We start from the raw sequence: 21,358 nt of genomic DNA, 5'->3' as shown, positions 1-21,358 counted from the left end.
GCAAATCTCAAAAGTAGGAGAGCAAAATCCTAAATGAACAGGCTTTTCTTAAAGCAGTGGTAGTTTTGATTGTGAGGTAGGCAACACTCCCCACTCCTCAGCCTTTAGCACGACGGTGGCCCAAAATACTAACGTCAATCATTTCCAATCACCGTTCTCTCCTGGCTCAGCCCTACCAAATTTGCCAGGCTTTTGTGAACTCCCATGAGGTTCTGTTCAGAAAAGCGTACAACCTAGGTGAGTTTGGTAGCTTGGGAAGGGCCTGAAGCAATCAGCTTGGCTTGGCCACCTAGGAGAAAAGTATCCAGGAAAAGAAAACCGGAAATACTTCAACTTTGCGCAAACCCCCTTTCTCAGTCACAGCTAGCTCCCTTCTCGATGAAGGGCTGTGTTCTCGAAAGATCTACCCCTTTCCAACTCAGATGTCATTCCCAGATCAGCTGCTTGAGGGGCAAGCGGCGCTCAACCCACGCCCTCTTCTTCGAGTACCTTCTTCAAGTGCCAGCGCTGGGCTCAGCTCACTCTGCCGCCCCCATCCAAACCCTACACGAAGAAGGGCCCTGGCCCACGACCCCGCCCGTGGACAGCCGGGAGCCCCGGCCTAGGCGGCCTTGGCCGTTTGAGGGTTTGCGCTCCAGGGTCGGCTGGGGGCACCTGGGACCGCAGGAGGGGTCTCTCCGTAGGGGAGTAAGACGGCCTCACCTTGACCCTGATTTCGTAGGTGGTGAACCGGCCCCGGCCGACTCCCACTGTCTGCGGGTTGCTCACATCGATCTCGAGGAAGTTGCTGGGAGGCCCGTAGGCGTCATTCAGGTTCTGCGGCTTGGTGATCAGCCGCCGGGTGTCCGCCACGGTCTCCGCCATTTCGCTGCTGCAGCCGCCGCCGCCGCCGCCGCGGGCTCCGTCCACCCCCTCGGCGTTCCACCGACCCCGCTGCCGCCGCTGCTGCCCGCCGCGGGGACGCCGGGCTCGCGCGCAGCGGTCGCAGGGCGAACGAGCACGTAGAGTGGGTGTTCACTCCGCACGCGTAGCTCCTCCCCGCGCCCCTCCGGCTTCCGCCTTCTGTCCCCAAGAGGGGAACAGCTGACCCGCCGGAACGCTGCGTCCCGGGCCAGGAGTCTCAGCGGAAACCGCGGAGCGTGACAGCGCACCAGGCAGAGGAAGAAAAGCGCAGTCAGGTTACTTGTAGGTGCGAACACGTTCCGGCCAGACTACAGCGCCCACAGTGCATCGGGCGAGCGCGCCGCCGCGGATCTGCGGCCCAGGTGCTGCGGGACCGGGGGTGCGAGGGCGGGCGCTTCCTGTGTTTCTGTGTCCGTTTTGGCCTGGACCGGTGGGGAGAACGCCGGAAACGGTCTTCGCGGTCTTGGGAGCCGCGGGGACAAAAGTTAAAAGGCGAGGTAGGGGAGGTTTGCCCGCAATCCGAACAAAACTGCCTACGCTTAGTGGCAACCTATCCACCGTCTCACTGTAAACCACTGAAAACGCCTTTCTAGGTAACCTTGAATTGATGCCTCAAATGATTTTGATATCAACTTGAGAGTTTCACCGTACATGTGTCTGGCCTGGTAAATTGAACGTGGGAAAGTAGAGTGGAATAAAAACAACGTCGCGAGATCATAACCGTACGGTCGAACCGTTTGGGGAGACTGGTCGGCCCTCTAAAACAAGATAACAGATAATATGGCTGAAACCTGCTTTGACTTTCTGGTGTTTGAGTGGTCTGCAACTTTTTCCCTTCAGTTCCCACAAAGTTCCAGTAAATAAAAAAAAAAAAAAAATTGGTAAACGTATTGGTACAGCATTTGAAATGGAACTCAAAAAAGCCTTTATCAGAAATGAAAAAAAGACAAAACAGTTAAGTAGATCGCATTTAATCTCCAACAAATGCAGACTTTGAGGTAGAAGGATAGATGTCTATTCCTGCCTGGGGAGTTCTCTCCCTTGGTGTTATAGTCTCACAACTCTTTCTGCGTTTCTTTCTATGTTGAGTTTCAGAAAACCCATTCACTTAAAATAATCTGATCTGTCCCTTAAGCTGAAAAATTGTCTGGATCATTAGCAACCATTCTTAATAAAAATAAGAAAAGTTGGTATTAAAAAAATTTACTTAAACGTGATGTAGATTATTTTCAAGAAAACTCAACGTTCATTCATTAAACAAGTATTTATTGAAAGCCTACTAGGTGTCTTCAACTCTATATACTAGAGGTAAAAGGGTGAGAAAGACATTGAAATTCCTTGGTTTCATCAGATTAATTGTCTAGTATATGCTTTATCTTGGGGAGACAGATAATAAAGCAATAAATAACATATCTGCCAAAATGATTGGTGCTATAAAGAAAATAAAACTGGAAAATGTGAGAGTGACCCAGACAAGCTCATTAGGGTGGTCAGACAAGTTCTCTCTGAGTATATCTCTCTGTCAAAGAGTATGAGTAATATCAGAATAAGTACCCAGGCAGGACTCCCTGCTGGGCCTGTTGCAAGAGACCAAGTGGAAACTTGACTGCTGTGATTAGGGCAGTGAGCTCAAAAATGTGTATAAATGACTCTTGGAATTGGAATATATGAGAGCTAAGAGACCAAGAACCACTGTATTGTGTTGTCATCCACAACCACTGTATTGTGTTTGACACCTGTACAAAGCAATCATGGGATATTCTCTTAGAAAGCTGTCTCATTGGAGGCCACTCAGTGCAGCCTTGGGCAGCAGCAACAATTGCCTGCAGTGGGGAAGCAGCTATAGAAAATAGCAGCACCGTCAAATAGCTAAAGAAGAGCTTCCCAGGATAAACATCAGGAAAAAATCTTTATTTTTCAGGAGATACGATTGTATTCCTAGAAAAATCAATAAAGAAGAAGCCACTAGAATAAGCTACTAGAATTAACAAGAGAATTTAGTGACCAAGTGAAAGTAAAGAACTTAATTTATAATTTTCCTCTGTCCAGGCAATGTCTAGTTAGACTGGAGATGGAAAAAATACCCTATTCACATCAGTGACCAAAAGTAAAAAAAAAAAAAAAAACATAGGAAGGAAGACACAGGATCTATAAGAACAAAATTATGAAATTTTATTAAAGGATATAAGCCAAAACCTAAATAAAAAAGACTCCATGTTCCTGAATAGGAGGACTTAATATCAGAAAAATATCACTTCATCTAAAATTAATAATGCAGGGACTTCCCTGGTGGTGCAGTGGTTAAGAGTCCACCTGCCAATGCAGGGGACACGGGTTTGATCCATGGTAGGGGAGGATCCCACATACCAGGGAGGAACTAGGCCCGTGCGCCACAGCTACTGAGCCTGCACACCTAGATCCCAAGCTCCGCAACGAGAAGCCACTGCAATGGGAAGCCTGCGAACTGCAACAAAGAGTAGCCCCTGCTTGCTGCAACTAGAGAAAGCCCGCATGCAGCAACGAAGACCCAACACAGCTGAAAATAAAAATAAATAAATAAAATAACTTAGGAGGTTCCTTAAAAAACTAAATAGAATTACCATATGACCCAGTAATCCCACTACTGGGCATATACCCAGAGAAAACCATAATTCAAAAAGACGCATGCACCCCAGTGTTCATTGCAGCACTATTTACAATAGCCAGGACATGGAAGCAACCTAAATGCCCATTGACAGACAAATGGATAAAGAAGATGTGGTACATATATACAATGGAGTATTACTCAGCCATAAAAAGAAACGAAATTGTGTCATTTGTAGAGACGTGGATGGATCTAGAGACTCTCATGCAGAGTGAAGTAAGTCAGAAAGAGAAAAATATCATATATTAACACATATATGTGGAACCTAGAAAAATGGTACAGATGAACCGGTTTGCAGGGCAGAAATCGAGACACAGATGTAGAGAACAAACGTATGGACACCAAGCGGGGAAAGTGACGGGGGTGGTGGTGGTGGTGGTGGTGGATGAATTGGGAGATTGGGATTGGCATGTATACACTGATGTGTATAAAATGGATGACTAATAAGAACCTGCTGTATAAAAAAATTAATTAAAAAAAATTTTATCAGCATTCCTGATTGTTTATGTATACGTCTGTTCCCTCTGACTTCTCTGAACCAATTGTAACATCTTATTCTCTCATTAATGATTTGATAAAATGTTTGACACATAAAAAATAAATAAAATTAATAATGCAAATATAATCAGAATCCCACTGTGATTGGTTTTAACCTCCTCTCTGCCTTGGGTGCATTGGGTAGTACTGGAAAAGATTTTTTTAAAGTTCGTATGTTGGAGATTAACCAAGAAGATTATGAAAGTGAAAAAAATCAAAGTGGGATTTGCTTTACCAAATGTTAAAACTCACCGCAAAGCTAACTATAAAGAGTATGGGGAATTCCCTGGCGGTCCAGTGGTCAGGACTCTGCACTTTCACTGCCGAGGGCCTGCGTTGGATCCCTGGTCGGGTAATCAAGATCCCACAAGCCACGCAGCATGGCCAGAAAAAAACAAACAAAACGAGTATGGTTTGGGCTCTCTATAAAATAGAGTGCAGAACAGATCCTAACAACGAACATGATATACAACAAGGGGAGCATTTAAATTAATTGGGGAAATGTTGCTGACACAGTTGAGTGTCTAGGGAATAGGGAGACCACATAGCTAGTCCCCTGAATTATACCATGGAAAAATTCCAGATAGAATTTATTTATTTTTGTTGCGGTTTTTTTTGGCCTCACCACATGGCTTGTGGGATCTTAGTTCCCAACCAGGGATTGAATCCAGGCCCTCAGCAGTGAGAGCACAGAGTCCCAACCACTGGACCATCAGGGAATTCCAAGATAGAACTGAAAAAAAAAAATTTTTTTTTAAAGATGTTGGGGGTAGGAGTTTATTAATTAATTTATTTTTGCTGTGTTGAGTCTTTGTTTCTGTGCGAGGGCTTTCTCTAGTTGTGGCAAGTGGGGGCCACTCTTCATTGCGGTGCGTAGGCCTCTCACTATCACGGCCTCTCTTGTTGCGGAGCACAGGCTCCAGACGCGCAGGCTCAGTAGCTGTGGCTCATGGGCCCAGCTGCTCTGTGGCATGTGGGATCCTCCCAGACCAGGGCTCGAACCCGTGTCCCCTGCATTAGCAGGCAGATTCTCAACCACTGCACCACCAGGGAAGCCCTGAAATATATATATTTTTTAATGTTTAGAGAATATTTAGGAGAAAAATTGTATAACCTTGAGTAAAAAAAGTGCTTCCTAAGCAATATGGGAAACAAGCTATAAAGAAAATGTCATTTAAGTACATAAATTTTTAATAAAATTTACATATCAAAAGGCATTATTTTTTTAAAAATTGGGGGAAGTATATCTGTAACACGTAAGATAGTGAACGGCTAATATTCCTAATATAAAAAGAACTCCCATAAATTGATAAGAAAAAGACAATCCCATAGAAAAATGAGCAAAGAATATGGATAGGTACAATTTTACATGTTTTTCAGATAATGAATTTGTCACATCCTCCTAACAACCCTATAGGTGGGTACCATTGCTGTCTCCATTTTACACATGGGGAAACTGAGGCAGAAAGGCAAAATAACAAGTACAAAATGGCAAAACTAGCTCCAGAATTTATATACATAACCAATATTTCATGCTGCCTCTTAGGAAAAGAAATTCAAATGGACAATAAGTGGGAAAAATATGCTCAACCTCACTAATCAAATAAATGTATCAATACATTAAAGCAAATATGAAATACTGTTTTCTATCATATTGGCAAAAATCAAAAAGAAAAGAAACATACAGTGTTAGGGAGACTGTAAGGAAACAGGCAATTTGCTCATATTTATCAAAATTAAAAATATTCAGGACACTTTGATCCCAAAATCCAGCTTTTGCTTCAAGAGACCATAGTACTTAAGGATGTAAGTCCAAGGATGTTTACTGCAGCTTTATTTGTAGTGGCAAAAACTGAAAACAGCCTGAATTAGAAATGCTTGAATTATAGTATATTCAAACTAAGGGAAATTATATAATATTTTATGTAATTTATATGTAATATATAAATTATATACTAGAGCAAATGAAATAATTCTATTTTTTTAAGTTTATTTATTTATTTTTGGCTGTATTGGGTCTTCGTTGCTGCATAGGCGTTCTCTAGTTGTAGTGAGTGGGAGCTACTCTTTTTTTTATTTTGGGAGGGCTACTCTTCGTCTTGGTGCATGGGCTTTTCATTGTTGTGACTTCTCTTGTTGCGGAGCACGGGCTCTAGGCGCGTGGGCTTCAGTAGCTGTGGCTCGCGGGCTCTAGAGCGCAGCCTCAGTAGTTGTGGTGCACAGGCTTAGTTGCTCCGCGGCACATGGGATCTTCTCGGACCAGGGCTTGAACCCGTGTCCTCCACATTAGCAGGCGGATTCTTAACTAATGCGCCACCAGGGAAGTCCCTATTTTTATGTCTTAAGATGTTAGAATATATCTAGTTTTAGTTATTAGAATTAGAAGAGGAATATCCATGATGTTTTGGTAAGTAAGGATCAAAGAATAATTTGTGCAGTATGATCCCATTTGGGTAAACAAACAAAACCCTGTCATTGTATGTACGTACTTTTATATGTGCATATTTCTGTAGCAAAGGATATACACCAAACTGTTAACACTGGTAACACAAGGGTGGCAACTGAAGTGGGTGGTGGGACGAGAAGATACAACCATATTGTAACCATGGGCTAAGATGATAGAAAACTATAACCAATTTTATGTTTTCCTAATGGTTCAATTCTAGAAAAATAATTTGTCAATGTGCCTGAATTACTGTGGATACCTTGAGAGTTGTGTTCCTTGAGTAGTATATTAGATTATCACAGCTAGGTAGTTCTAGTCATTAAGATCATCCATTCCTCTTTATTCAGAGATCACTGAACAGTCGGCTGATAGTAATTGCAATTTCTATGAGGACTTTTTAAACATTTTTTAAAATTGAAATATAGTTGATTTACAATGTTGTGTTAGTTTCAGGTGTTCAGCAAAGTGATTCAGTTATATATTACATATGTGTATATATATATTCTTTTTCAGATTCTTTTCCATTATAGGTTATTATAAGATATTGAATATAGTTCCCTGTGCTATATAGTAAATCCTTGTTGTTTATCTATTTTATATATAGTAGTGTGTATCTGTTAAAACTGTTATTTATCCCTCTCAACCGCCCTTTCCCCTTTGGTAACCATAAATTTGTTTTCTGTGTATGTGAGTCTGTTTCTGTTTCATAAGTAAGTTCATTTGTATAATTTTTTTTTTAGATTCCACATATAAGTGATATGTGGCATTTGTCTTTCTCTGTCTGACTTCACTTAATATGATAATCTCTAGGTCTATCTATGTTGCTGCAAATGACAATATTTCATTCTTTTTTATGGTTGAGTAATACTCCATTATATATATATATATATATATATATATATATATATATATATATATATATATACACCACATCTTCTTTATCCATTCATCTGTTGTTGGACACTTAGATTGCTTCCGTGCCTTGGCTATTGTAAATAATATTGCTATGAACATTGGGGTGTGTGTATCTTTTCAAGTTAGAGTTTTCATCTTTTCCTGATAAATATCCAGGAGTGGGATTGCTGGATCATATGGTAACTCTATTTTTAATTTCTAAAGGTACCTCCGTACTGTTCTCCATAGTGGCTGCACCAGTTTACATTCCCACCAACAGTGTAGAAGGGTTCCCTTTTCTCCATACTCTGTCCAGCATTTATTTGTAGACTTTTTGATGATGGTCAGTCATTCTGACTGTGTGAGGTGATACCTTATTGTAGTTTTGACTTGCATTTCTCTAATGATTAGTGATATTGAACATCTTTCCATGTACCTGTTGGCCATCTGGATGTCTTCTTAGGAGAAAGGTCTATTTAGGTCTTCTGCCCAGTTTTTTGATTGGGTTGTTTGCTTTTTGATATTGAGCTGTACGAGCTATTTGTATATTTTGGAAATTAAACCCTTGTCTCTTGCATTGTTTGCAGATATTTTCTCCCATTCTGTAGGTTGTCTTTTTGTTTTGTTTATGGTTTCCTCTGCTGTGCAAAAAGCTTGTAAGTTTGATTAGGTCCTGTTTGTTTATTTTTGCTTTTATTTCTTTTGCCTTGTGAGACTGATCTAAGAAAGTGTTGCTACAGTTTATGTCAGAAAATGTTTTGCCTGTGTTCTCTTCTAGGAGTTTTATGGTGTCGTGTCTTATATTTAAGTCTTTAAGCCATTTTGAGTTTATTTTTGTGTATGCTGTGAGGGTGTGTTCTAACTTCATTGATTTACATGCAGCTTTCCAGCTTCCCCAACACCACTTGCTGGAGAGACTGTCTTTTCTCCACTGTATATTCTTGCCTCCCTTGTTAGAGATTAATTGACCATAGGTGTGTGGGCTTGTTTCTGGCCTCTCTATTCTGTTCCATTGATCCATATGTCTATTCTTGTGCCAATACTTCTCTGTTTTGATTACTGTAGCTTTGAGGTATTGTTGAAGTCTGAGAGGGTTATGCCTCCAGGTTCTTTCTTTTTCCTCAGGATTGCTTTGGCAATTCTGGGTCTTTTGTGGTTCCATATACATTTTAGGATTATTTGTTATGAGGACTTTCTTGTAGGCAAAAGGAGATGCTGCCTTGTGGGACCAGCTAGTTTATATTTTCATTTTAAATTTGTAAATTGAGATTCTGTCTTATCAATCAGTGTCTTGTGAACTTGACTAATGCATCACTCCCCCAGGCCTAATCACCTCTGAGGAAAATGGTAAAACCAAGTAACTGGACCTCCAGAGTGTCAGACTCTGAAAATGTGACGAACCTAGTGAAGTCCTGTAAACTTCTCAAGGGCCAGCCTGGCCACTCTTATATCATTTTTCTAATTCAGAGCTCACACCCTGACGTACCTCTAAACCCCTGCTCCCAGGCTGCTGTGATTTCCTGAAGAAAATCCCAAACTAGCTGGCACCTTTGTAAATTTATGGTTTCCAATCTCAGCTGACCCTTCAACACACCTCAGCATTCCCTTATTTTATCCTCTCCTTGTATTTCACACCCCTCTTCCTTACTCTCAGCATGTAGCCTCACTTCATGCAGTACAAAGCAAAGTAAAACCCACAAAGCTCAGTATCTCCCTCCTCTCCACTGAAGACTACTTACAACATGAGTCACCCTCAGAACCTCTGAGAGCTCAAGGCATGCCCAGGCTACTTCCAGCTTTTGAGAATGCGGGCATTTTCAGATTTGGTATTGAGGAAATTATTTATAAACACTGTGGCTTGTTTGTTAATTTTAAATAAAGCATTTACATGATTCAAAAGTCAAAATGCACTTGAGTATCCATTGATATAGCTGCCTCCAATCCCTGTCTGCAGCCATCTAGTTCCCCTTTCCATTGACAGCCACTGTTACCAGTTTCTTGCTGCGTATCTTTGTATCCTTCCAGAAATATTCTAGCATGTTTACATATATATATGTATATATAACAAAAATGGCATCATAGGATAACACACTTTTGCACCTTATTTTACTTAACAATGTATCTTGGAGATAGATCCACACTTATACAGCAGCAAAGTATTTCATTACCTGATGTACCATAATTTATTTAACTTGTCCCTGAAGGGGAGCAGAATGTGTGACCCCAAAATATGCCAGTTTGGCATGTGGATTGTCTTGAACGGAGGGCAATCAAGATGCAGCAGACTCAAGAAAAACTTGTACCTCTCTCACCACTACCTAAAAGAACGTAGATAGGGGGCCTGGCCTAGAGAGAGCTATTACCAGAGAGAACTTTTGCCTGAATGACCTATTTCTGTGGCAGGGCAAACATCTAATTACCAAACATCTGTTCCTTGGAAGCCCCAGGCCCCTATCCCATTCCTTAGCTCAGGGTGGTACATAAGCTTCAACTGCCCAATTTGCTCTTTAGTCTCATGCTTCTATTGGACTCCTGTACATACAAAATTAAATTTGTTTCTCTCCCGTTACGTTGTTTTATGTCAATTTGATTATTATCTACCCTAGAAGGGTAGAGGAAAAAATTTTTCTCCACTACATCCCCTACAGACGAATATCTTTGGTGACCTCAGTCTTTCACTATTACAGTGCTGCAGTGAATAACCTTGAATATGCCGTCATTACACACACATGGGATTATATTTGCAGGATAAGCTCCTGTATGGGCATACCTCAGAGATACTATGGGTTCAGTTCCCAACTTCCACAGTAAAGCAAATATCACAAATAAGCAAGTCCACAAATTTTTTCATTTCCCAATGCATACAAAAGTTATGTTGCACTACATTGTAGTCTGTTAAGTGTGCTCCAGCATTACGTCTCAAAAAACAATGTGCATACCTTAATTAAAAAATAATACTGTTGGGAAAATAGCGCTGATAGACTTGCTCCACTAAGAGTTGCCGCAAACCTTCAGTTTGTAAAATTGCAATATCTGCAAAGCACAGTGAAATTTTCAGCCCCACCCCCTGACTCCTGGAAATGTGGCAGACAGGAGAGGGCAAGGAAGAGCCTTGCACACATCCCCCATATTTTGCCCTGGACACCTCTTCCATTTGGCTATTCCTGAGTTGTTATCCTTTATAATAAACTGTTAAACATAAGTAAAGTGTTTTTTTCTGAGTTCTGTGAGTCGAATTGTCAAACCTGAGGGGGGAAGGGGGTCATGAGAATCCTCACATTTGTAACCAGCCAGGCAGGAGTGGGTAGCTTAGGCACCCCATTTAAGGCTGGTGTCTGAAGTGGGAGCAGTCTTGTGGGACTGAGTCTTTAACCTGCAGGGTCTGTGCTAAGTCCACGTATTTAGTGTCAGAATTGAATTGAATTGTTGGACGACCAGCTGGGGTTGGAGACTCAGGCTTTGGAGATGATGTTAAGCCCTTCTAGGAGCATATCAGGTAGTCTCTATCCTTCCCTTAAAGGTTAAGTTCTCTACTTCCACGGTCATGGAGGGGTCACTGCAGGGTTGCTTCTTGGACTGTCTAAGAGTTTGGGATCTTGGGGAGGTTAATATGTCCTCACACCGATTTTCCTTGTATATTTGTTCACAGTTTCATTTAAAGAAGAGGCAGGGGACTTTGCTGGTGGTCCAGTGGTTAAGACTCCGTGCTTCCACTGTAGGGGGCATGGGTTCGATCCCTGGTTGGGGAACTAAGATCCTGAAAAAAAAAGAAAGAAAAAAAGAAGAGGCAAGACCTGGAGCAAGCCACTCAGCAAAATAAGCCTGGTAATGTGACTCACTCTCAGAAGGCAGGTTAGTGAGCATCTGTTGATCTGTTGTGTTTTAGGCATGCCCTTAGCGGGGTCTTACTCCGTACCCTGAGATCCTTCACAGGGTGTCTCTTCCAATGCACACTCAATTCTACATTTGGTTACTTTTTTTTGCGTGATTTAGTGTCTCTTCTGTATTGGTAAATCAGGCAGTGCCCAGCTGGTTGTATCAACATCGGAACCCCCCTCTCTTGCTTTTATCCAAGTTCGTCTCCACCAGTTATGCCTTTTTCCCTATATCTTCTCACAACCCTTTGTGGTAGCCGTGAGAATGTGCCTCTCAGATCTCTAGCCTCAGGAAACATAATTAACCTATGGCCTCAGCTGCTGTGCGCTGAAATTCGTTACTGCATTTGCTCTGAGTCCACGTATCCCGTGGCTGCTCGCAGCCAAATGCTGAGCACGCCAGGCAATGGCTGAGGACTGCTTAGACATCAGGACTGCTCAGACACTTCTCCTCTTAGAGATGACATTGGATCCAGTGTCTGGAAGAGTCAAAAGCAGCCATGACAATGAGCAATTTCTGTCCTTGCTCAAGTGGTTGACTTCTGGGGGGATAAAAAAAAACGCCGCAGGATTCCTTTTGAAATTGAAAGGCCCTGACCTCATGCAGGGTGGCTGATTTCAACCATGTAAGGCCAGGCAAGGTTAGTGTAAACCTGAATCAGGGTGAAAATACACAATCCTGAGCTGTGGGAACAGTGGGAACCAGGCATTTGTATTCCTTCTCTCAAGAAAATGGATTATGAACTTTCTAAGTAAAGAACCAACAATGTTATCTAGAGCAGTGTTTCTCAAACATTAATATGCATACAAGTCACCTGGAGATTGTATAAAACTGCAGATTCTGATCCAGGAGTTCTAGGATGAGACCTGAGATTTTGCATTTCTGACAAGTTCCAGAAAATGCCATCGCTGCTGGTCTCCAGACCACACCAAATAGCAAGGATCTAGAGAATCTGAAGAATGCCATATATATTGTATTGATTAGTTGGTGGGGCAGGGAGAGGGTCATTTCCAGAACCAATAGCATCATGTGATCTCCTTAGCTGAACAGATATGTCTCCCTTAGGATGCTTAGAGCATTCTAGCCATTCATGTGACAAATATGTACTGAGCAGCTACAGAAAACCAAGTGCTGTGCTAGGTGCTAGGGCAGGAGGGAGCATGGAGAGGAGGGAAGGTGGGAAAAAGATATGGTTTTTGTTTCCAGGACCTTTCAGTGTGGTCATAGGGACACGTCAGTAGAACGTGATGAGAGCCACATAGCCCAGTCTCAAGGGTAGTAGGGAAAGAATTCCAGAAGGAAGCAACAAAACTGAGACATAAAGTTGGTGTTTGACATGCAAAGTGCCTGTGATTTGGGTGTGCCTGTGTATGGGAGGTGCATTCCAGAGAAAGAGATAAATACAGAGGCCCAGAGGAAAGCACTGCTGGGGAACTACACATAGTTTAGTACTACTGGAATGAAAGTGCAAAATGACAAGGACTAAGGCCAGAGGGACAAGGCCATGAGGCATTACAGTGTTTGTGGTTCTGACCCTTATCTAAAGACATTCTAAAGGAAACCACTGAATGGGAGTGACTTGATTTTTAGTTTAGAAAGATCACTCTGGCAGAACTAAGATAGCAGCAGTGGGAATGTAGAGAAAAGAATGGACTTGAGAAATAGTTGCCCCTGTTTCTCTAGTTTGACCCAAAGAAGGTACTGCATTAAGCAGCTGAGGACTGCCCAGACTGGAAATCTATGAGATGCCAGGTCGGAAGAGAGTGTCAGGACGCAAACAGCGCCGTAAGTCCTACTGGGAGGTGAAAGGCCTGGCAAATCTCTGTGATTTGGTATCAGTGTTCTAGTGAAAGGCCTTAGCCACTAGGATATACACAGGCACACCAGCTTTGACTCCTAGTTGTGTTTGCAAAGGAAGTAAGCTCTCCTAACTACTCGGTTGGGAACACATCTTCGCAGGAGGTGTATTTGGCCAGAACCTGTGGGCTGGTTTCAATAGAGAGATTGACCAGGCCTGCTGCGACAAGGCTTGATCCACTCAGCTGTTTAATGCTCCCAAATCGATGCTTACTTCAACTTGGAGTATGGGCCTATTACTACCATGTTTGCCACCCCACAGCACACACTCACACAGGCACCCATGTGCTATTTCTGTTTGTTGTCCTATTGACTAACCAAACTCAGCATATCTAAAGTCACTCTCATTCCATTTACTCTCAAGCAATACCCCCAATATTTATATCCTTTTTGCTGTAAGTATTATTTTTTGAATCGCTTGGGCTTTAGCTGTGCATCATCTTTTTCACCTCTTTCTCATCTGCCCTCACCCCCTTGCCATACCCTAGCTTGGTTAATGTTAGACCACAGAGATCTCCATGCTACCTTGCTTTCTCTAATTTCTTCTATCCATTAGGCACAATACTAGTGTGATTTACGTACTACCGTTCTGATATGTTTTTATAGTATAGATATCTCTTGCCTAGAAATTTATATTTTACATAAATGTGTCTGACTTGAAGACAATGCTATGAGCAAATCAATTATATTCAGTGAGGGTTTGGTAGAGGAAATGGGCAAAATCCTTAGTAGCCAAGTAACCCTAGAAAAGTTTTTTGCCTGACTGTGCCTCTGTTTCTTTATGTGTAAAATGGGGACAAAAATAGTATCTACCTTACCAGGTGATTATGAGTACTGAGAGTTAATATTTATAAAGCAGTTAGAACAGTGCCGGACACATGGTAAGCCTTGAAATGCCTAGAATCTGTGAACAAGTCAATAAGGAAATGGCCTTACCTAGAAAGAAAGAATGTAGTTGAAAATCATAGGATGAGGCCTTGAAGCCATGATTAGAAGTGACTGGTGCTGTGTGGCTAGGCCTGTGAGCAGAGGCTATTCAATCAATGTTGTAACTAAATGAATCTAGTACTGGAAAGCTTGATGATCCTCTTGACCAGAAACCTGAGCTTAAATCTATTGACAGAGTGTTTCAAAACCTTGATTTATTTACTGTCATTTTAGATTCAAAATATTAGTTTTCACAGGCATTTCTGTCTAAGGCAATGTCAATTAATTAGGTCCCAAGTAAAACATCTGCCATGGGAGATTTACATTACCATAGCCTGCATTTGAGAAAGTCAAAAATTTCAAAATATCGTTAGTTCCAAAGTATGTTTTTGATAGCCCAGCTTGAATACTGCATTGTGGATAACAAGGTTAAATAAAGGTTCTAATAAGACAAACAACGACAATTTTAAATAAATCAGATGTTTTTGTCGAAGATTACTCTGTGATTTTCTCCAATTATTCATGACATTTCACCCATTCATATTGTGATCTGCTTTAACAGTGAAGGGAAAAAAAACCTCATCTCCTTGTTTATTCTTTGTTCTCAAGGAGATAAGCTGTTTATAAAGATACGTTATTTGTTATTTAAATCACTTTTACTGAAGTTGTTTATTTCCTTGTTTCAGTTTCTAAAAATATTTCAACAATTGTAATGCTTCTTAGAGATGTCTATTCAATTCAGAGTGATTTGTACTGAAATTCTTTGCTAAATGGGCACAGGTGCTATGTGTATAACATGCTAGAGTGAGTCAAAACTAATAAATGCTAAAAAACAAAAAGGATAACGGGGATATACTTGTGTCAACTTTCAAAATCTGTGATTAAAAACATTTTAGACCTAACATCTCAGATATTTGTAAATGTCTAACTCTATACTTGCCACTTCAAAACTATTTAATAATAGTAATAATAATAAATTAGATAACACCAAAACTATAAGCAGAAAAACTGTATAATTTAAATCCAGAAATCTATTTCTTAGAAAATGCCCTTTAATCACTTTGCAGACTTTCAAGGTCATAATTATTATATAAAAGTAATTACATTAGGGCTTCCCTGGTGGCGCAGTGGTTGAGAGTCCGCCTGCCGATGCAGGGGACACGGGTTCGTGCCCCAGTCTGGGAAGATTCCACATGCCATGGAGCAACTAAGCCCGTGAGCCGCAACTACTGAAGCCCGCATACCTAGAGCCCGTGCTCCGCAACAAGAGAAGCCACCGCAATGAGAAGCCCGCGCACCGCAACAAAGAGTAGCCCCCGCTCACGTCAACTAGAGAAGGTCCGTGCGTAGAAACAAAGATCCAACACAGCCAAAAAAAAAAAAAAAGGCATCCAAATTGGTGAATTTTTATGTAGCCATTTTAATTTTGAAGATGAAAGAAAAAAGCAACATGTTTGGCATATTATGCTTTATTATTTGAAGAAAGGTAAAAACGCAACTGAAAAGCAAAAAAAGATTTGTGCAGTGTATGGAGAAGATGCTGTGACTGATCGAACATGTCAAAACTGGTTTGCAAAGTTTCATGCTGGAGATTTCTCGCTGGATGATGCTCCCGGGTGGGGTAGACCAGTTGAAACTGATAGCGATCAAATCGAGACATTCATTGAGAACAATTAATGTTATACCACGCGGGAGATAGCCGACATACTCAAAATATCCAAATCAAGCATTGAAAATCATTTGCACCAGCTTGGTTATGTTTATCTCTTTGATGTTTGGGTTCCACATAAGTTAAGCGAAAAAACCCTTCTTGACTGTATTTCCACATGCGATTCTTTACTTAAACGTAATGAAAATGTTCCACTTTTAAAACAAATTGTGGCTGGCGATGAAAAGTGGATACTATACAATAATGTGGAATGGAAGAGATTGTGGGGCAAACGAAATAAACCACCACCAACCACACCAAAGGCCGGTCTTCATCCAAAGAAGGTGATGTTGTGTATATGGTGGGATTGGAAGAGAGTCCTCTATTATGAGCTCCTTCAGGAAAACCAAACGATTAATTCCAACAAGTACTGCTCCCAATTAGACCGACTGAAAGCGTCACTCGATGAAAAGCGTCCAGAACTAGTCAACAGAAAATGCATAATCTTCCATCAGGATAACGCAAGACCACATGTTTCTTTGATGACCTGGCAAAAACGGTTACAGCTTGGCTGGGAAGTTCTGATTCATCCACTGAATTCACCAGACATTACACCTTCGGATTTCTATTTATTTAGGTCTTTACAAAGTTCTCTTAATGGAAAAAAATTCAATTCCCTGGAAGACTGTAAAAGGCACCTGGAACAGTTCTTTGCTCAAAAAGATAAAAAGTTTTAGGAAGATGGGATTATGAAGTTGCCTGAAAAATGGCAGAAGGTAGTGGAAAAAAAGGGTGACTACGTTGTTCAATAAAGTTCTTGGTGAAAATGAAAAACGTGTCTTTTATTTTTACTTAAAAACCAAAGGCACTTTTTGCCCAACCCAATAAGAAAAGTATCAGAACGCATTTAGGAAATAAAGATGGGGGTAGGGTGTGGGAAGATGAGATCAGTTTTCCAGTTTTTTGAGAATAGTATATATGGAGGTTCATGAAAACAAATGAGATACTTGGTAAATCACTGGGTTTCAATCACTTATGAGAAGATGGTAAGGTAGGTTAGGAACCAGATCTTGATTTTCTAAAGGTCCATAATAAATTGTATTTCATTCGGTAGACAGTAGGGAGGCATTGCAAGTTCAGAATCTGTGATGCAATGTGGTCAGATAGGTCACATTTTTGGAAACAAACCTGATAGCAAGATGGATCAGAGGAGAGAGAGACAGAGCCAGTTAGGAGATGACTGTATTACCCTCAGAAAGACAGGAGGAAGACCCAATGGTAGTTGGTGGATTTATGCCATATTAAGATGATAGATTCAATTATATCTAATGAAAGATTGCATCTGAATCATGAGGAAGAGAAATTAATTGAAGGTGGCTCCCAGATTACAAATTTGCATGTGGATTTGGGGGAGGTTAGAAATGGCTGTGGGTTGCTGCTATTTTAGAAAGAAAGATGGGGGCTTCCCTGGTGGCGCAGTGGTTGGGAGTCCGCCTGCCAATGCGGGGGACACGGGTTCATGCCCCGGTCCGGGGTGATCCCACGTGCCACGGAGCGGCTGGGTCTGTGAGCCATGACCGCTGGGCCTGCACGTCCGGAGCCTGTGCTCTGTGACGGGAGAGGCCACAGCAGTGAGAGTTCCACGTACTGCAAAAAAAAAAAAAAAAAGAAAGATGGCAGAGAGGGCATGTGGAGAAATTACATAAGAAAAGCCTCTCCTTCCCCCTTAAAATTTGGGTAAGAAACATTTAAGGAGGAAATATATAGGTAAATAGACAAATAGACATATTATCATGTGGTTCAAATAAAAAAAAGAATATCCTGATAAAGGATATTCAAAACTGAAAAACACTCATACAACTCAATATCAAAAAAACAAAAAATCAAAAAAAAAAAGAACAGCCCAATCCAAAAATGGGCAGAAGATCTGAATAGACATTTCTCCAAGGAAGACATACAAACAGCTAACGGGCATGTGAAAAGATGCTTTACATTGCAAATTATTAGAGAAATGCAAATCAAAAACACAATGAGGTATCATCTCACACCTGTCAGAATGGCCATCATCAAAAAGTCAACAGAAAACAAACTTTGGCAAGAATGTGAAGCAAAGGTAACACTTATACACTGTTGGTGGGAATGTAAATTGGTGCAGCCACTATGGAAAACAGTATGGAAGTTCCTCAAAAAACTAAAAATAGAACTACCATATGATCTAGAAATTTCATTACTGGGTATATATCTAGAAAATAAGAAAACATTAATTCAGCAAGATACATGCACCCCAATGTTCATAGCAGCACTATTTACAATAGCTAAGATATGGAAGCAACCCAAGTGTCCATGAACAGAGGGAATATATATACACACCATATATGTGTATGTGGTGTATATATGTGTTTATATATATGTGTGGTGTATATATATGTATATATATGTAAACAAATTATATATACAATGGAATATTACTCAGTCATAAAAAGAATGAAATTCTGCTATTTGCAGCAATATGGATGGACTTAGAGAATATTATCCTTAGTGAAATAAATCAAAGACAAACACTGTATGATATCATTTATATGTGGAATCTCAAAAATAAAACAAACGAACATAGATGCAAAACAGAAACAGACAGATTTAGAAAACAAACTAGTGGTTACCAGTGGGGAGAGGGAAGTGGGGAGGGGCAAGGTAGGGGTATGGGATTAAGAGATACAAGCTATTATGTTTAAAATAGATAAGAAAGAAGGATATAGTCTATAGCACAGGGAATTATAGCCATTATTTTATAATATTAATAGCTTTTAATGGAGTATATTCTAAAAATACTGAATCACTATGCTGTATATCTGAAACTAATATAATATTGTAAATCTACTATATTTCAATTAAAAAACCTGAAAAACAACCGAACCAGTTATTTTGAATCTGTTGTTGAAAATAAGTAGAAAGAAACTAAATAAAGAGTTGAGCACTGAACATGACTTCAAATATTTTGTCTTTGGCCAGTCTCTGGTTACAGATGAAATAGTGTTTCATTAAGGAAAAAAATGGTAGCTTTTGTTGGAAGTTCAGCAGATGTGTAATCTTACTTATTAGAAGGAATGGATTGCTTGCCACAACATCTATACTTGATATAAATTTATATTACTGAGGTGGGTATATCTGGTTTAGAAATTTCCATAGGTAATAAGGCACTTAGGCATATTTATTGTTTGTTGAAATTAAGGAACCTAAATTATATTTTTGACCAAGGATCTTTAATTACAAATATTGGAATTTAGAAGCTAGATATTTTGACTCTGACTCCAGAAAATGAGTTTTTATGGTTTAAATCATTCCTTATATGTCTTCAAATGAACCATATTGTCTCTTGTAGCTAAAGTGTTTCTTTGTTAAATTAGAAGAACCTATAATTATGAGGAAACGTGTGATGATAAATAAATGAATGAATAAATAAGTGAAAAATAAGGGCTCTTTGGCTGTATTCCAATTACTTCTCTGATATTGAATTTGATTTTTTTTTTTTTTTTTTTTTTTGCGGTATGCGGGCCTCTCACTGTTGTGGCCTCTCCCGTTGCGGAGCACAGGCTCCGACGCGCAGGCTCAGTGGTCATGGCTCACGGGCCTAGCCGCTCCGCGGCATGTGGGATCTTCTCGGACCGGGGCACGAACCCGTGTCCCCTGCATCGGCAGGCAGACTCTCAACCACTGCGCCACCAGGGAAGTCCGATGGTGTTTTTTATTAATCTTCAAGTGGACTCAAAATATTAGGAGCATCACTGATTTCATGAAGCAGGTAGTCTGGTTTTTGCAGAAAGACTAAAATGATGATAAATTTTGTATTTGTACTAAGACAACTCATTCAGTCACTTAATACACATTTATGGAGTGTGTACTAACTTAGGCACTATTCTAGGCCCTGGGGATACAGCGGTGAACAAAAGAGACATTAATCCCAGTCCACATGGAGCTTAAACTCTAGGAAGAGCAGTAAGAGCAGATAATAAGCTAATAAATTAGTAAAGTATATATAGTGATGTTGGAGAAAATAAAGCTAGGAAGGAGGAAGTTAGGTAGTTAGGTGGTTAGGAAAGGCCTTCACTGGCAAGGTAGCATAAGGAACTAAGGACACAAGGAAGTGAACCAAGTAGATATCTTGGAGGAGAGCATTCCATGCAGAAGGCACAGGAAATGTAAAAGCTTTGAGGTGGGAAACAGGTTTGTGAGTTCCAGAAACTCACATACCATAGTATGTTATCGACCAACAACTTTCTTTCCCATTTTTGTCATCATTTTTTTTTTAATGATTGCATTGATTCGTTGATTGATGGCTGTGTTGGGTCTTCATTGCTGCACGCAGGCTTTTTCCAGTTGCGGCGAGCGGAGGCTTCTCTTGTTGCGGAGCACGAGCTCTAGGCGTGCGGGCTTCAGTAGTTGTGGCACGTGGGCTCAGTCGTTGTGGCTCTCGGGCTGTAGAGTGCAGGCTCAGTTGTTGTGGTGCACGGGCTTAGTTTCTTCACGGCATGTGGGATCTTCCCAGACCAGGGCTCGAACCTGTGTCCCCTGCATTGGCAGGCAGATTCTTAACCACGGTGCCAGCCCTGGCCTGGTTTTGTCCCTGAGATTAGAGTCCAGAACTAATTGGCACTTCTCTAGGGAGATTTTTTAGTAGGAAAAGATAATGCTTTGTGATTTTCTGATTTACTTTTTCTGATAATGCTCAAAATGCCTTTTAGGGCTTTTTTTTTTTTTTTTTTTTTTTTTCGGTACGCGGGCCTCTCACTGCTGTGGCCTCTCCCGTTGCGGAGCACAGGCTCCGGACGCGCAGGCTCAGCGGCTATGGCTTACGGGCCCAGCCACTCCGCGGCATGTGGGATCCTCCCGGACCCGGGCACGAACCCGTGTCCCCTGCATCGGCAGGCGGACTCCCAACTGCTGCGCCACCAGGGAAGCCTTAGGGCTTTTTTTTTTGTTTTTGTTTTAGCAATTGCAGGAACAGCAGGAGTTTGGGATTGGTATTTTAATAAAATAGTTTACAGTGGCTACTTAATTAGTTTTCTGGTCATAATAAATTCTCTTGAATACAACAAATGTAATTTAAATTATTTCCAAGTTACCTCATACTTGTACACAATAAAGTTCATTTGCCATGTTTCTGTCCACTTGCACAGTCATGTGAAAATTTCCTGCAGATCTTCCTGCCAATTTGGCATTAAACTATCAATGAGTTCCTATTTCACTTCCATAATTATTAAGCCTTTGGAATCTCTACTAAGAGGTAATTTCATTGACCAAGACCAAGACAAGAAGTTGTTTTCCCAGGGCAAACAAAATGATACCCAGACACTCTCTAAAAGTCTTGAGAGTAATGAATATGTAAGTCAAGGAAGAAACAGTCCAGTTTTTTCAAAAGGCCTTTCACAAAGTGTCACACCAAAAATTAGTAACATTAAATGAAACAAACATGGAGGAATCGTTTGTCGTGTCAGACAATGGAATTAAAGATAGAAAAAAATGTGAAATGACATTTTGAAGGACACAATCAAAATAATTTTTCTATAAACGATTTGACAGAGTCAGTAGAGAAATCTCCAAAATATTATATGCTCTCCTTTTCCTGTTT

The 21,358-nt window shown here is 40.8% G+C and overlaps 2 protein-coding genes across 2 annotated transcripts in view; one reads left to right on the top strand and one right to left on the bottom strand.

The window, feature by feature from the left end:
* SNX3 (sorting nexin 3) overlaps positions 1–864 on the bottom strand; it is a 43,652-nt gene extending 42,788 nt beyond the window's left edge. Inside the window, exon 1 of the mRNA XM_060030137.1 lies at positions 703–864. Coding sequence (XP_059886120.1) covers positions 703–864 — 162 coding nt within the window. The remainder of the gene's footprint in view (positions 1–702) is intronic.
* Positions 865–1,137: 273 nt separating this feature from the next.
* AFG1L (AFG1 like ATPase) overlaps positions 1,138–21,358 on the top strand; it is a 216,239-nt gene continuing 196,018 nt past the window's right edge. Inside the window, exon 1 of the mRNA XM_060030135.2 lies at positions 1,138–1,265. The gene's annotated coding sequence lies outside the window, so the exon portion shown is untranslated. The remainder of the gene's footprint in view (positions 1,266–21,358) is intronic.

The sequence above is a fragment of the Delphinus delphis genome, chromosome 14, assembly GCF_949987515.2.
Source record: "Delphinus delphis chromosome 14, mDelDel1.2, whole genome shotgun sequence".
Lineage (NCBI taxonomy): Eukaryota > Metazoa > Chordata > Mammalia > Artiodactyla > Delphinidae > Delphinus > Delphinus delphis.
Note: the sequence above shows the minus strand (reverse complement) of the source record. Positions and strands in the feature narration are given on the sequence as shown.